General features: G+C 52.7%; 5 protein-coding genes across 5 annotated transcripts; 4 read left to right on the top strand and 1 right to left on the bottom strand.

Annotated features, from left to right (window-relative positions):
* Positions 1 to 82: 82 nt before the first annotated feature.
* COCSADRAFT_147093 (uncharacterized protein) lies at positions 83 to 1704 on the top strand. Its single transcript, XM_007704092.1, has 2 exons — positions 83 to 770; positions 830 to 1704. Exons 1-2 carry the CDS (start codon positions 263 to 265, stop codon positions 1228 to 1230), a joined length of 909 nt encoding a protein of 302 aa, XP_007702282.1. The 5' UTR covers positions 83 to 262; the 3' UTR covers positions 1231 to 1704.
* Positions 1705 to 2551: 847 nt separating this feature from the next.
* On the top strand, positions 2552 to 3094 carry COCSADRAFT_46393 (uncharacterized protein; the record flags this gene model as incomplete). The annotated part of the gene is made up of 1 exon (XM_007703983.1): positions 2552 to 3094. A coding segment is annotated over one exon (543 nt), but the record flags the coding sequence as incomplete, so codon positions are not given.
* Positions 3095 to 4086: 992 nt separating this feature from the next.
* COCSADRAFT_183068 (uncharacterized protein) lies at positions 4087 to 5891 on the bottom strand. Its single transcript, XM_007704091.1, has 2 exons — positions 5340 to 5891; positions 4087 to 5283 (listed from the first exon to the last, which is right to left on the bottom strand). The coding sequence occupies exons 1-2, from the start codon at positions 5810 to 5812 to the stop codon at positions 4269 to 4271; spliced, it is 1488 nt and encodes a 495-aa protein (XP_007702281.1). The 5' UTR covers positions 5813 to 5891; the 3' UTR covers positions 4087 to 4268.
* Positions 5892 to 6398: 507 nt separating this feature from the next.
* On the top strand, positions 6399 to 7791 carry COCSADRAFT_343502 (uncharacterized protein; the record flags this gene model as incomplete). Its single annotated transcript, XM_007704090.1, has 2 exons — positions 6399 to 6924; positions 7021 to 7791. 2 exons carry the CDS (start codon positions 6399 to 6401, stop codon positions 7476 to 7478), a joined length of 984 nt encoding a protein of 327 aa, XP_007702280.1. The 3' UTR covers positions 7479 to 7791.
* A 3648-nt stretch (positions 7792 to 11439) lies between these two features.
* Positions 11440 to 14986, top strand: COCSADRAFT_147083 (uncharacterized protein). The gene is made up of 2 exons (XM_007704089.1): positions 11440 to 12829; positions 12937 to 14986. Exons 1-2 carry the CDS (start codon positions 11887 to 11889, stop codon positions 14643 to 14645), a joined length of 2652 nt encoding a protein of 883 aa, XP_007702279.1. The 5' UTR covers positions 11440 to 11886; the 3' UTR covers positions 14646 to 14986.
* Positions 14987 to 14995: the final 9 nt, after the last annotated feature.

Below are 14995 nucleotides of genomic sequence, written 5' to 3'. Positions count from 1 at the left end.
AGGCTCAACGGATGTTTGAGCAGCGCAGAAAAAGATTTCGCCTAGCACTTCCCGGCCCACTCTACGTCATCTTGAGGGAGGAGAAGATGAATCCCCCCAGGTACCATGAATTCATATCAAAACCACTCGGGCGCCTGCACGCAAGCAACACGCACGCGTATCTCCCCGCTGGACGGCCTCTTCTCCCATCACCATCAACAACAACCATAGACATAGACATCGACACAGACATTCACCTATACACACATACACTACCGCCATCATGCAGCGCACACACACCACCGAGAGCATGCGAGTGCCATACTCCAACATTTCTACCCTCAACATGAACAAGGCCCCACGCCCAGGCATTGAACGCGCTCCCACATCCACCAACCTCACCCGTCCGATGCCCATCCAACGCCTCGAGGGCAAGGTCGTCATGATCACGGGCGGTGGCGGCAAAGTCGGTGTTGAGTCTGCCGGTCGCCTGCTCATCGAAGGCTGCAACGTCGCCCTCATCGACATTGAACAAACAGCCCTCGAGGCCGCCGTGCCCGTGCTCAAAGCCGCGATTCCCACCGGCGCACCCATTGAATCGCGTCTCCTCACCATTGTCGCCGATGCTACCAAGGAAGCCGACGTCGAGGCCTGCGCCAAGAAGGTTGTCCAGCGCTTCAGCAAGCTCGATGCCGCCCTGTTGAACTGCTGCCAGCGCGGTGCCTCAAAGAGCATCTTTGACGTTACCGAAGATGACTTTGAACGTATCATGACTATCAACGCCAAGTCTGGTATGTCCTTTCACATCTCTCCCAATTGTATATCGATCAAAAACTAACACACAATTAAGCTTTCCTCGGCGTCAAATACGCAGCAACAGCCATGCAAACCACATCCGGCAGCGGCTCCATCATCATCCGCTCCTCCATCGCCGGTCTACGCGGCTTCCCCAACCTCATCTCCTACAGCGCCTCTAAATTCGCTCTCCGCGGTATTGCCCTCACCGCCGCTGAGGAACTCGGCCCCCTCGGTATCCGCGTTAATACTATCCACACGAGCATTATTGAGACGCCGGGTTACAAAGATGGGTGGAGCAAGGAGAAGTTGAAGGAGTTGAAGGAGGAGACGGCGCTGGATCGGTTCAGTAGCCCCGATGATGTAGCGAGTGTGGTGGCTTTCTTGGTTAGTGAGGACAGCAAGTTTATGACTGGCGGGCATTTGAAGATTGATGGTGGTTGTGTTGCTGTTTAAGAAGGGGGATGTGTATGGGAGTGGATTTTTCACGACATGGCTGAGGTGGGGACGCGATGAATGATTTTGCATGAATGGAGTTTGGGATTCGGCCCGTCGCGGCTTTTTTAGTTTCTCTTCTATGCATTCTGATAGCATGGTTTTTTTGTATATATCAAACGTGCTGGGCTGGATTGGCGGTTGATGGTTGGGTCTTGGGTCACATGGGAGGGATGAATAGAGGTGATGCAAGTATAGAATGAATCCTGACTATATGTAGGTCAAGTAGCTGGATGAATATCTAGTTTACCAATACGGCTTGTCTTGTGGGTGCTGCCTGCTTTTGGTTTGTGCGATTATGAGCTGGATGTAGGGTTTGTAGCGAATTTCATCAAGAATAACATGCAACGTACAATGTATGTCTAGAGAAGATAGTGAATGGAGCTTGGATTACTGTACGATAAAAAAATAGACCAACTCGATGGTGCATGTGCCGAACGCTGACTGGCATCCTACTGTGCCTGATCGAAATTAGTAACTTCCTATGTTTTTCTTTTACAGAGATGCTTACAGTGGTCTGTAGTTAGTCCACCGTATCCCGAAGACGAACAACAATCTTCAAATGTAGAACATTTGCACACGAATTCGTTTGTTCCACTGTACACATCAGTCATCTCAGTCGGTTTACAACATAGAACAGAACGAACCCCCAAGTGCCATCATAACTGATGGATCCCGGTGTTGGTTTCGCTACCGGTGCTCCAGAATCGATAGTTGGTACAATTCTAAACATTCACTGTAAATGATGTGGTATTATAGACCAGCCCTATGCTGGTAGCACTACTGCAATGCATCCTCCATAACGTGATACTATGGCAGCAAAGACATTTAGGCATGCGTGCCAAAATCGGGCGAGAAAGTATGCCATGGAGGATGATAGCTCATCGGATTGAGAAGAGAGTTATCTTGGCAGGTATTTCTTCTTTTGAGCCGTCTTTCCAGGCTAGTCTTGTTTTCGTACATGGGTGTTGATTGAGATATATTTCAAAACTATTGTCAATCAGATAGTATACATTTTCTTGGTGTTGTAGCCTATTAATCCCTGCCTCACTGTGCCGCTAACGGGCGAGCGGGCGGAAGGATTTCCGGTGAGAAGGGGGGGTGGAAACTGGATTTACAAACTAATATGATAAGTACAATGGATTACATAATTGAATGCTGACTGACTTTTATACTACGTTCGAGTCATGTTCTCACTAAAATAGAAGCTTCGTCTACGCACTTTCTATACTTATCCCCAATCATCCATCAAACTGGTCGCTAGTTAACCTTCAACCTCACGATGGACCCAAGTTTTCCTATAGCAGTAGACTACGATGACAGCCCGGATCGACTTCGACAGGATCTACTCAGTCGCCTACACTGGAACGTTTTCGGCCCCCTCGATGAGGTCGCTGTGCGTGACGGCACCACGCTCACGCCTCTCGCGCACCACGCCATAAAATCAGAAAGCATCGCAATTCCACCCCTCTCCAAAGTCACTGTCCACATAAACGCCTGTCAGGAGAAATACGCCGTGGATGAAAATGAAGAGGAGTATCGATACCAACCACCGGCTCCGCTAGTCATCGAAAAGCCGGCCGGTTCTTCTCCCATTTCGATAAACGACTTTGTCACGCAAGTCCACCCTTTCTTGAACGCCCACCGGGCTGAGATCTTCAAATGCGAGGACGAAATATATACACAGCCGACGACGCTAGAAGACGGCACTACATTCGTTGGCGTCGACCCCGATAAATTCACCTCCCGTGACGGTGACGATAGTGATGAGAATACTCACTTTTACCAAAGCGGCAACATTCCAGCAGAAACCCGGTTTTTCTTCGACGAAGCTCGATTCAACGAAGCCTACGAAGACGAGTTTGAGATCTACGTTGTTCTCTTCGTCGACGGTAACATGGGCACTTTTTTCGATGAGTTCTGGGCTCAACGCGCTGCGGTAACATGTGTGAATCGCGAATGAACGGGTTGCATGCAATCTGGGAGCTTAGATTGTCTTTGTAATGGATAGCACCCACCTCCCCCCCCGGGGCTACTATCCGCACATGCATCTCTCATAGGGCGATGCCCAGGAGTTCTAGGCTCGTATTTTGAGTCATGCAAGTCAATTTGAGGTGTAAAACCGTCTGATACTTCTTGGAAGCACGAGTACCCTGTGTAATTTTCACTTGTGCGGACAGCAGGCGCAACACGTATCTCGCTCGCAGATACTTCTCCAGTATCCTACGCATCGCTTTCCCTTGTTGCGACCGCGACGTCGAAGTCGTTACCCCATCGATGTCAAAGTGGAGTGTCGAGGTGCACGAGGGGTGTGAGTGGAAAGGCTCGATGCGGAGGTGGGAGAAAGAGGAGTTTAGGAAGATTAATCAGTGAGTGCAGTACTAATGCTTCGTTTTGGGACTGTAGGCAAGAAACTTGAGGGGTTTTTTTTGGTTTTTGTAGTTGAGATAGAATTCTACATACCTTTTTTATTGGTTAGAGAGGGTCGTTCTTTGAGGACTAGCTCGGTAGTTATACTATAGCCTATACAACAATTGAGGTAATATACAAGAAGGATGATACCGAGCTGTGTACTTGAAGAATTTCTTCATGAGTTGTCAAAGCGATATAGAGGGATATATGCACCTAGACACGTGACTACTAGGGCTAACCTAGGCCTATGGAGTTCTAGGGTCCGTTAGATTAGCTTAGTACCAAGTATCACGACAGTATTAGCGCAAATTGCTTACTTGCCTATTCCAGTTACTTTACTTCCTGTAGCCATTACAAGGGCTTTTACTCCATCACTACAGAACAGCAAGAAAAGAAAACACAACAAACGACGATAAAAAACCATTGTTATTCCATTTCCAGCACACTAGTGCATTACTCGAGGTTCCTGTATCTGATAGGCCTCGTTGATGTTCTCCCTTCCTAGAACCTCGTCTTATACAATTCGAACAAAAGAAAAAAAGGCGTCTATCAAAACAAGTAATGTAACAACTACCCACAAAACCCTTCTACTCAACAATTTCAAGCTCGCCAGTCCTATTTCTCGCAAAAGTATCCTTGTGCTCATTCCATATACGTATCAGCTCATCGACATACTGCTGGTGCACCTGGTCGATGTAGTCATTGTTTGGATGTTCATTCTGTACGACCCTGATTGGACGTCCAACAACAATGTTGATGGGTCGACGATAAGGCATCATGCCAACGTCGTAGTTGAAAACGCCTCGAGCGTGGAAGATGGGCACGGTAAAACCCATAAACTTCTTGATTAGCAGCTGGAACTTGTGGATGTACGGATGTGACTCGGTGTCGACTTGGTCGTAAATGTCGTTCTCGCCAAAGGACAGGACAGGGACAAGATCAGCACCAGTACGAATGGCCAGTTTGACGAAGCCTTTGCGACGACGGAGGACTAGCTTGATTTCACCGGGGCGAGCATCGAGAGATTCGGCAGCGCCGCCAACGACAATGGTAATGGCCCGACCCATGCCTTCGCCATTCTGGCCACCCTTGGACAGGATGTTCTCGCAAGACTCACGAGACACGGAGGCCATGCCAAGACGGAGCGCATACTCGCGGTAGATTGGGTAGCGGAAGTTGGAGTCGAGAGTCAACAGGGTATTTGTAATACCAGGAAACAGCTGCGAGAAGCCCAGAGCTTCCGTGGCAAAAGCGGCAAAGGCGCCGTGTGAGATGATACCATGCGGATGGTAGCCGAAAATATACTTTCTCGTTGGTTCCAGCTCCTGTGACCGGTGAAGACGGGCGGGGAAGTAGGATGCAAAGAGCGACCAGACGGGGAGTCGTCGGAACCATTCACTCCGAAGGGAAAGCTCTCCGGAAGTGCCAGCATCCGAAAAAAGGACGTAGACGGTGTATGGGAGCAGGATGGGCCAGAGCAGCGGTATGCTGCAGAGGAAGAAGAAGATGGCGAGACTTCCGACAATGCTGAGCGTGTGCATGAGTACAGCGAGGGTCTGCAGACGGCGTTGCAAGGGTACATTCATGGGGGCAAACCGTATTCTGAAGCCGTCAGCACTGTATCTCATGGTAGTGAATGGGCGTGCGTGTCGACTTACTTGCTCTTGGACCATGATGCGCCGGCCTGCCGTCCCGCCGTGAGCTCCGAATCTCTGCGCTTGAGGTCGGTTCGTCGGTCTCGCGGAGGAAGCTCGCTCTCCTGTGAGGGTTCCACAGTGGTTAGCGCATTGCCATTACCATTAGTATGACTTTCAATCATGTCTTTGGGCAGCTGGTTATCCTGGGTGCTTTTGGATGACTTGTGGGAGCTGCGCGACGACACCCGGCGATGGCCTCGCGCTGTTGGGCTTTTTGGAGAGCCGTCCTGGCCAATGCCTTCGTGCGACGTCTGTTCCTCGTCCGAGGCAGCATGGATGCCATTGGTCTTTACCTCGTCAGTCCTGTCCTCACCGTTGACATGTGATTGTGGGCCCGACTGGAGAGCCTCTTCGGCAGCGTCAGCATACGACTTGGGCGGCAGGTTGTGCTCCGCGCGCTCCTCTGGCGCCGACGGCTCAGGGTTAAGAGACATGGCGGGTAGCAATGTACGGGGGGAGGAAGTGAACTGAATCTGAGCAGTGTGTCTGAAGACTGTCAGGACGTGTCTGGGGTTTTGTTGGGTGACATGTGTGACATAGCGCGCCTAGCAGCCTTCCTGACATTCCGCGTGGAAATGACGTTGGACTGTGGCTGCGGCAGCCCCAGCCCGACGCCACGACTAATCCGGACCGGCGGCAGCGTCGATCATCCACGGTACATCGCGCCATCACATGTACAACCAGACTATTTGATTTGGTGGAAGTATACAGAGATATGTGTACATAAACATGTAGGATACATATTTGGACTTGTACATGTAACAAGTTGGGCTATGTATATGAATATCCTGCAACAATGTAGACCTGTGGCGCATACCAAATGAGATTTCAACGACTACACCACTTTGCCACTCCCTGATTCGTCCATATGAAAGCATGCTGTTACCTGAGCAGCAATGCCTCCCTCTTACCTTGACCCTCCTATCCAGAAGACTCCTTCTATCGGACGAGTCCTCGTTCTTACCGATTCATCTGGATATAAGACCGTGTCGAGCAAATTAGGCAGGCACCAACACCACAATGTCACTCCACGCCACCCCAGCCCACTCATCCCGCATAACAAAACCAAGACGAAAATCCGGACTCGCAGCCCTAGGCCTCAAACGCAAGACATCCTCTCCTTCAAATATAACCCCAAAGCAGCTCTCCTTGCCATCTGAACCCTCAGCCTACAACGACGAACAACAACCCCCCTCCCTACTCACAGACCTCAAGTTATGCGACATACCCGAATTCATAACCACCATGCAAACCCACACATTCTCCCCTCTTCCCAAATCACCCTCCCTCTCCTCAACCTTAACATCCCGCATCCTCAACCACCGCCGCCTCCTCCCACCCTTCATATCCATCGCGCATCTGCACGCCGTATCGCACTCCGCAACCCGCGTAGACCGCGAGATATCTGCTCTAGTGAACACCGGCGTGCTGCGGCGCATCATATTGCCTCATCGCGACGCATCTGCTATCGGCGAAGGCGTAGTTTTGGTGCGAGAATGGGCGCGGGTTGTTCGGGAGAACGGTGATATACCCGAATCCCTGAAAGGTATCTAGTGCTTTCATCGCAGTTTAATATCAAACACAAGAAAGATAAAACGGGAGAGAATGCGGAGACAGACAGATAAAGCTGACTACAATGTAGAAAAATACACCACCTCTCTCACCTCACCAACCTCACTGCTGGATTTCACGCCGAAAGAACGCCAAATCCTACTCTCGACAGGCTTCTTGACATGTGACGCCACCGCACAAAACGCGACGTACACTTTATCGCTCCCAAACATGGGATTGTATGTCAAGTTAGTAAGTGACGCATGTAGCCATCTTCTCAAGCTGCTCAAACAAAATACACACGGCACGATGCCGCTGTGCGATTTAGCAGATCGCTGGAACGGCGGCGTTATCGACGAAGGGGATGTACGAGCTGAGCGCAAGAAGGTGCGAGGAGAATGCCAGGGCGTACTGCCTGGGCGGACGAAGAGGTGGAAGCGGTTTTATGGGATGCGGGTTGAGTGGGTGGTGGAAGAGTGTGTGGGGGCGGGGTTGGTGGAGGTGTTTGAGACGGGGAGTGTGGGGAGGGGGGTGAGGGTTGTGGGATAGGAAGGAGCAGAGGGGATGGTGAGGTTGGGGAAGGAGCAGGATGGGAAGATGCGCTGTAGTGTATTTGAAGAGTGGTTCGTTGTTTTGCTTAAGGAACTTTGGAAAGTCAGCATGTATGGGAGTGGACGGGCGTAGTGAGAGTTGGTAAATTTGTATTGTGATAGTGGATCTAGATGATGAGCGGATAAACACATGAATAGCTCCGAAACCTCAATGGCATGGCAAAATTGATACGATTCTCAGAATCAGCGTACAAGAATGGAAGACTCTTGATAATATTGACTTGCTCAAAAGGGCGATATCCACACTGCTCGCTTCACTCACGGGAACTTACTTTGATCCCATACTACCATGTTGGAGACAACAATCACCTTCTCACCCTTCAGTCCACCAATACTACAAATTTTCTCTTCGAGCAAAAACCAAGGGTGGTCACTGTGCACACAGATAGGGACGGAGTCTGATAAAGATCCAAGCAAGGATGGTCAAAATCAACAAGGATACACCAATATCCGGATGATAAGCTTGATGACGGCCAAAGGTTGTTCCAAAACAAATGCAAGCGTCATGAATAAATTGCGCAATGATAGCGTGCACAAGTGGCCATAAATGGAGAGTTTCGACGAGGTCACGACATATCAAGAAGCTTACGGAAGCCGAGAGGCCCGTGGATCTAGATGCATCTGGGCCAAACCTTGATGGACCAGGCAAAGATGATATTGGACGCCGCAAAGCAACAGTAATAGGCATTCATAGCGAATAGCTTACTCTAAGCATTTTATTAATTAATCGCTCACAAGTAAGAAGCGGACAGGAGCGTAAGCGTGTTTTGAACCCCGAGTGCGTTCATGTGCGTTGCAGGTCAAGGCGGAATGATCATGCCGGTAGTTGAAGAGTAGAACGGAGAAAGCTAGGTTGGCCGTTGTTGGACTTCATCTGTGCCAAACAGTGTGCGTGAGATAGCAGCGTCGGCAATCGCTTGCGTTGTGGGCGGTCCCGCAGTCCGTTTCAGCGGAATCCCCAGGTCATGGGCAAGTATTGCGCTTGATCTTACTATGTATGCTAGGGGGACTTATTGCGCATCTAGGCCAAGAATCAAGCGGCCGGGTGGGCTGGATCGGATTGGCGTGTGCTGTTTCGATATTATAAGCGTGCCCATGCTCTTATCACGTTGCGCAAGGCCCCTTAGGGCTATTTGATGGCTGGGGAGGCAGACAGGGGAGGGGAGCTAGCTGGGCCCAGGCCGTTGCCAAGAAATCCAGATCTGCGGCCATTCCTTCCGTTCGGAGCAAGGGTTTTGCATGTCGTCATTAGGATCAGAGGGTGCAAAGGAACGTTGGCATTGATATTGTCGGCATCAAAGGACTTGTGAGATGCTCTGCCTGATGTCTAAGGCTGGCGAGCATGTATGAACAGGCTTGCAGATGAGTGCATCCGAACAACATCGGTGTAGTGCATAGTCAGCTCAGTAGAATAGACCAAGTCCCGCGGATCAGTCTTCTAGCGCAGCCTGTGAGATGGCCATCATGCACGTTGCTTGTGCGTGGGCTTTGCTTTCAGTCAGCCTGTGGATGCGAGCATTATTGCCATGTGTGTACATTTCCGGACGATGCAGGAAGAAGAGATGGAGCGTGCTTGTCCGGTAAATGATTTTCTGACAGACGTGTGATCAGGATGCGCGTCCGATGAAGCCGAAGGGTGGGTCCATTCTGTGTAGAGATCGAGGGGAAACCTGACTGCGATTTTGACAACGCTGGCGTGGTGGTCTGGACGCTACAGGGACAGCCTCAGTGGTGTGGGCTTGTGAGAAAGGGCTTTAGCTGCGGTGAATAGGGCGTGTTTTAGTGACAGGTCGCGGGCGGATATGGGCAGACGTGATATTTAGTGGCAGCTCTGACAACGGTGGTGCTAAATGTTGGGGCAGGTGGGTGACCGCGCGCCTGGCGGGTGGTACAGGAAGGCATGTGGGCAAGCACAGAGTCCATGTGTTTGTGTGTAATGTAGTGTAGTGTAGTAGTAGGATATAGTAATCAGGGGGGTACACACACTACACGTCAAGAGAAGGAAGAAACAGAAGAAAAGAAGGTGGCCTTGCTGGTGCGGTGCCTGGCGGCCTGGTCCTGGACAAGCAACGATCAACACAGCTGACGAGCGGCATGCCTATCATTACTCGAGTCGGGCGTGGTTCACGATTGCTGTGCCGATCATGTGCTCGTGTTTGCATCCAAGTACGTACGCACACACGGATGGTTGGTGCGACGGGTTCCCAAACGCGAGGGTGCCGACGACTTGAGCGTGAAACACGCACGACGTGAGTAGAGAGGAGTGAAAAAGCACCATGTAACACAAGACGGGCCTGCGTGGAGGGAGGCGTCTCTCTGCGCACACACTAGCAGCGAAGCAACCAGCAAAGAGCCAAGTAAGTGCAAGGCAACGCAACGCAAGCAACTGGCTGGCTGAAGCGGGACTACTGCTGATTGGTCGCCGAACACGGCTAGCGCAGGGAGATAAGGGCAACAAAGGGCCGACCACGCCGTGCCCAGGCCTGGACCTGGAGATGACACGTTCATGGTCGCTCCAGAGGCCTCGGCCGCCCATGCAACAACGACTGCGAGAAAAGTGAAGCGGGCCATGTGTCGAGGCATGCTCACGACGGACGATGTGGTGCAGCAGCAGTGGTGGTGGTGGAGGAGGAGGAGGAGGAGGAGGAGGAGACTCAATGTAAGACTCGGCGGACAATGTGCGGTGGGGAATTGGTGAAGGTGAAGGTAAGCAGCAGAAACAGCCAGCAGCAAAAACAGCAGCAGCTCAGCAACAGGAGCGCTAGGTTCGGCTTCGGACGATCGTCGATCTGGCGTCGGTTGTAAGACCAGATGCCAAGCCACCCAGCCGTACACGGTACCGTTCTTGCTGTACCTCCCCCATCTAGCCTACTTGCTCTGTACGGCTGTACTCTATACACATACACGCTGAGAGCCTGCACGCCCCAAAATGCTGTGCAGCTGCAGCGACCCGCTGACGTCAAGCCCTGCCCGGCTCCATACACTTACTACTTACATGTACAGCAGACATGGGCGGGTGCAGGGCGGGTGAGCGAGTGGGCGAGGCAGGCCATTCATCAGGCCATGGGGGGGGGGGGCGAGAGGGGGGTCGAGTGGACGGCGACGAGGGGCGCCAGGCACGAGACACGAGGCCGGTAGGTAGCTTTTGACAGCCACCAGACCGAGGGCCTTGACGGCGCCGGCCCCAAGAAGCAGCGGCAGTCTTGGGACTTGTAGGTGTAATAGCAGCGAGCGGGACAGCATGGAAAAGTTTAATTCGCATGCGTTGCGGCGTTGAGGGCGAGCGGTGGGTGCAGTCGGGCCAGAGCACAGGGGGCCTACCGGGGTAGCGCTGCACATGTTGCAGCAGCCGAGAGCATCCAGACTGTTCCAGCAGCCGCGCGCCCCACTCTTCCGCTGACCCAGCCCTCGCCAGTCCGCCCGCCTATCACACGCCCGCCTGCACCGACACCATGAGCCTCTTTGGGCGCAGAGCATCGTTGTGGGAGCCGCGTGCTTATGACTTGCGCCCACACCACGACTGCTCGCCGCCAGGGCATGGCGTGCTCCAGCCCTCTGTTCCCACTGCTCCCGCCAGCATGAGCATACTATGCCCGCTACGGCCACCACGACCACGGCCGCCACGACTGCCCCACTCCACTGCCACCACTGCCACCACTACACACTAACACTAACCACCCATAACACCCTCTCACACACACACCCTCCCCCTCTGCCGGTCTGGAGGGCGCAAGGACGCTCGCAAAGCCACCGCTCCGGGTCGCGTTCTAGATCGCCCGCCGCCCGCCCACCCTCTTATGTGCGACTCTGCTAGCACACATGCCCTTCCCTAAACCGCCCGGCCCAAACCAACCACATTGCTGCGCTGCGCTGCGCTGCCTTGTCTGCACCTACTGGCCCATCCATCCATCCATCGTCCGTCGCGCCTTCCCTCTCCCCACTGTCTGTCTGTCTGTCTGTCTGTCTGTCTGCCTGTGTCGGTCGCTCTTGCTGTTGCTGTCCCGCACTCCACTTACTCACCCACGCACGCACCCACTCACACCCACTCACACTTGCTGCTTACTCTACACACACTTGCTTGCACTTGCACTGCTACTGCTCTCTCGTCCCGTCCCTGCTGCGATCCTTCCTGCCCGGCCTGGCATCGCTCCTTCCCTTACTAATCCATTCCCGACTCCCTCTGCAGCCCTCTGCACTCGTCGCTGCTAGCCCAGCGTCCTGCACTCTGCAAGCGGTCCGCGCTCCTCGTCGGCTGCCCCATCCACTCGTCATTGCCTCTGACCACCACCCCGGCACTTACCCCCGGAGCCTTGTTCCCACAGCAGCCTGAATGGATTTCTGAAGCCATGGGGGAACCTACCACCATCCCACCCGATATAATCGAGAGGCAGTCCCTCTGCTTCTCCCGCCCACTCCCCGGCATGGTCGTGCAACACGGCGTACAGGGCTTCAAAGAGGAACTGTCACGCCTCTTCGACCCCGCTGAGAGCAATGCCACCGAGCAGCTTGTCCGCCTCAAGGAATCCCTTCGCCTCGCCGACACTGACAGCTTCTGGATGCAGCTCACCCGTGGCCTTGCCCAAATCGCCGATGCCCAGTATGCCTTTGTCTCGAAGCGGATTCTCATCGACGATAAGAACGTCGCCGTCGAGCTGCCCCCCATTGGAGAGCCTGGTGCCTGTCTCATGGGCGAAGCCTTTTACATCAACGACGACAACGGCAACGGCCCGGGCCACCTGAGGAACTTCAAGTACCATGCCTACCAGTGCCCGTGTGCCTACATGAAGCACGACAAGGTCTTCATCATTCCCGAGAAACTCAACGACTTCATTGTCAACAACCCAAACGACCTTATCATCCCTGGGGAGGCCTACCTAGGAATCCCCCTCTTCGCCCAAGGTAAATGTTTTGCCCACTTTGGTGTCATGTGGGGGAAAGAGGGGGCTGAGCGACGCGTACTGAGCTGGGGATTTCTGGAGATGATGATGCATAGCCTCGAGGACATGATTTTGGAACGCGTGCTCGAAGGCAGCGAGTTTGCCAGCGCTGCACAGCCAGTCGACGCCGAGGTGCCCAAGATTGTTCCCCACAAGGCTGTCTCGATTGCCCAGTCACTCAAGCCTTATGCCAGAAGCCTATCACATGAATTGAGGACGCCCATGCAGGGTGTTGTTGGCATGTTGGACGTTATGATGGCTAATGTCAAGGAGGCTTCGGAATCTTTCCAACTAGACCCCCGCACACGCGAGATACTCCACACGCTCAAGGAGAACATTGAAGCAGTCCAAGGTCAGTGGCAAATTTGTGCGACCAGGTTGTACCTGAGCAAGCTCGCACGACATTGTTTTTTTTTTAAAAAAAAAGTCAATTTCGAGACCATGCTGACAGTCCACTAGACAGCTCAAGACGCGCAGTCGAGGCAGCAGACAATGTGGTTCATGCTTATGATATGAACATGGGCGTTCCTGAAACTACTCAATCCCCGCTAGACAAGTCTCCTGACCAATGGAACACCTTTTGGCGAGAGGTGCGGCCCGATCTGATGATTCCCGGCAACAGCATGCATGCACCCCTGCGTGGAGTAAAGAGGAGGAGACAGGATGTATCATGGGCGGACTATGCCTCCAAGACGCGAGTCTCCAAGCAGGCTCGTCAGCGTGTCCGCAATACCTTGTCGGAAGAACCCCTTCCCCGCGGCTCTAAATCATGTCCCCCAAACCCAAGTCCCGCAGAAATCCAGCAGTTGGACCGTGTTTGCTCGCACGGCACTTCGTCGGGCAAGTGCGACTCCACTACTTCTCCCATCTTCACTTCGGAATACTCTATAGTACCTGGATTGCGGCATACAAACTTGAGAGAAGTTTTACAGTATGTCATCAACGATGCTCTCAAAGTAGGAGGAAGGCCAGATTCTGCCATTGCCGAGGCCACGGATACCGGAGAGCGTATCGAAGTGCGGACGCGTAGCTCAAATGGAGAGGCGCACACCAAATGGATCGAGTGGACTGTTTCCCCTGATGTACCAGAAACGATAGTCATTGACGAACGTGATCTCGCCAAGATGGTGTCCTGCCTCGCGCTCAACGCCATCAAGTTTACCCAGGATGGATCCATCACACTTCAAGCCACGCTCAGTGCAAAAGGCCGCTACATTGTCATCAACATCAAGGACACTGGCTCCGGCATCCCAGCGGCCTTTTTGCCAAATCTTTTCAAGCCCTTTTCCAGGGAAGACGATTCCATGACGAGGCAGAGTGAGGGCCTGGGCCTTGGTTTAATGGTTGCCAAGGGCATTGCTAGGAAGCTCGGTGGCGATCTTTTCTGTCTTCGTTCCCATGTTGCAGGGCCAGCCAGAGGATCTGAGTTTGAAATGCGTGTTCCTCTTAACCCAGGTGAGATTTGCAGTCGTCCGGCCACACCATTTGGATCCCCGACCCCCTCGATCAAATCTCGCATGTCGCTCGATCCCGAAGTTCCTCGTCTCGATCTCGGCCGTGGTCCCGTTACTCCTCCATTAAACTCTGATTCCTTCAAAAACGACCCTGAGCGCCAAGTACCAGTCACGCCCGTCATTATCGTCGAAAACGCAAGCCCACCGACCAATGTTGGCCTCGTTACTCCTCGTCGCACCTCGTCGCCCCCACGACGCCATACCGCTCGTGCCTTGTCCTCTGAAAAAGAAGTGACGGCATCTGATCTAGGCAATCAGCTTCCTCTCAACATTCTCGTGGTAGACGACAACGCCATTAACAGGCGTGTCCTCGTAAGCATGCTTGGGAGGCTGGGCTACAAAAACATCACCACTGCGTTCAATGGCAACGACGCCGTTGAGACTGTCCGTCGTAACGCGCTTGGACCTGCCTCTGCAATCTTTGACGTCGTCCTCATGGACCTGTGGATGCCGTTGCTGGATGGCTTCCAAGCTACTGAGGTGATTTTATCAATGAAGGAGCTAACGACCAAGCCCATAATCTTGGCCGTCAGCGCAGACATCACCGATGCCGCCCTTGACAAAGCAGTCAAGAGCGGGATGAAGGGATTCGTCACCAAACCTTTCGTCACTCGCGATATCGCCCGGTTGCTTCGGACGTATTGTACGATTTAATAACTTATCACGTTTTTCTTTTGGCGCGGTCGCTCACACAAAAGGTTCTATTTGGGAGGACATGACATTGTTTATATAACGCCCAAATGGCCACGGTTTAGGACGGCATGACTGGTTTGGGAAAGGCACATTTACGAACATGATAGCATCAACAGAAGCCTTTGGGTCGCTTCTTGTACGGCGTTTTGGCGAGAGGAACATATTTTTTTCTTTCGGTTTGGGCGGTCTATAATACCCTTGATGAGCTTGCATGTTAGGAAACGACCTAGGAAAATAGGTCCATTGTAGCATCTATTACATAATACGAACTCTGACAAAATGAAAGAAAAAAAGTCATATGCACTTGCCCT

This window comes from Bipolaris sorokiniana, assembly GCF_000338995.1.
Source record: "Bipolaris sorokiniana ND90Pr unplaced genomic scaffold COCSAscaffold_11, whole genome shotgun sequence".
Taxonomy (NCBI): domain Eukaryota; kingdom Fungi; phylum Ascomycota; class Dothideomycetes; order Pleosporales; family Pleosporaceae; genus Bipolaris; species Bipolaris sorokiniana.
Note: the sequence above shows the minus strand (reverse complement) of the source record. Positions and strands in the feature narration are given on the sequence as shown.

Bases quoted from the DNA above. Each gene is read 5' to 3' on its own strand.
- COCSADRAFT_147093 (XM_007704092.1), top strand. From the start codon at position 263: ATGCAGCGCACACACACCACCGAGAGCATGCGAGTGCCATACTCCAAC. The intron at 771-829 runs GTATGTCCTTTC...CACACAATTAAG, and splicing joins GACTATCAACGCCAAGTCTG to CTTTCCTCGGCGTCAAATAC.
- COCSADRAFT_183068 (XM_007704091.1), bottom strand. From the start codon at position 5,812: ATGTCTCTTAACCCTGAGCCGTCGGCGCCAGAGGAGCGCGCGGAGCAC. The intron at 5,284-5,339 runs GTAAGTCGACAC...TGACGGCTTCAG, and splicing joins GCATCATGGTCCAAGAGCAA to AATACGGTTTGCCCCCATGA.
- COCSADRAFT_147083 (XM_007704089.1), top strand. From the start codon at position 11,887: ATGGGGGAACCTACCACCATCCCACCCGATATAATCGAGAGGCAGTCC. The intron at 12,830-12,936 runs GTCAGTGGCAAA...ACAGTCCACTAG, and splicing joins GAACATTGAAGCAGTCCAAG to ACAGCTCAAGACGCGCAGTC.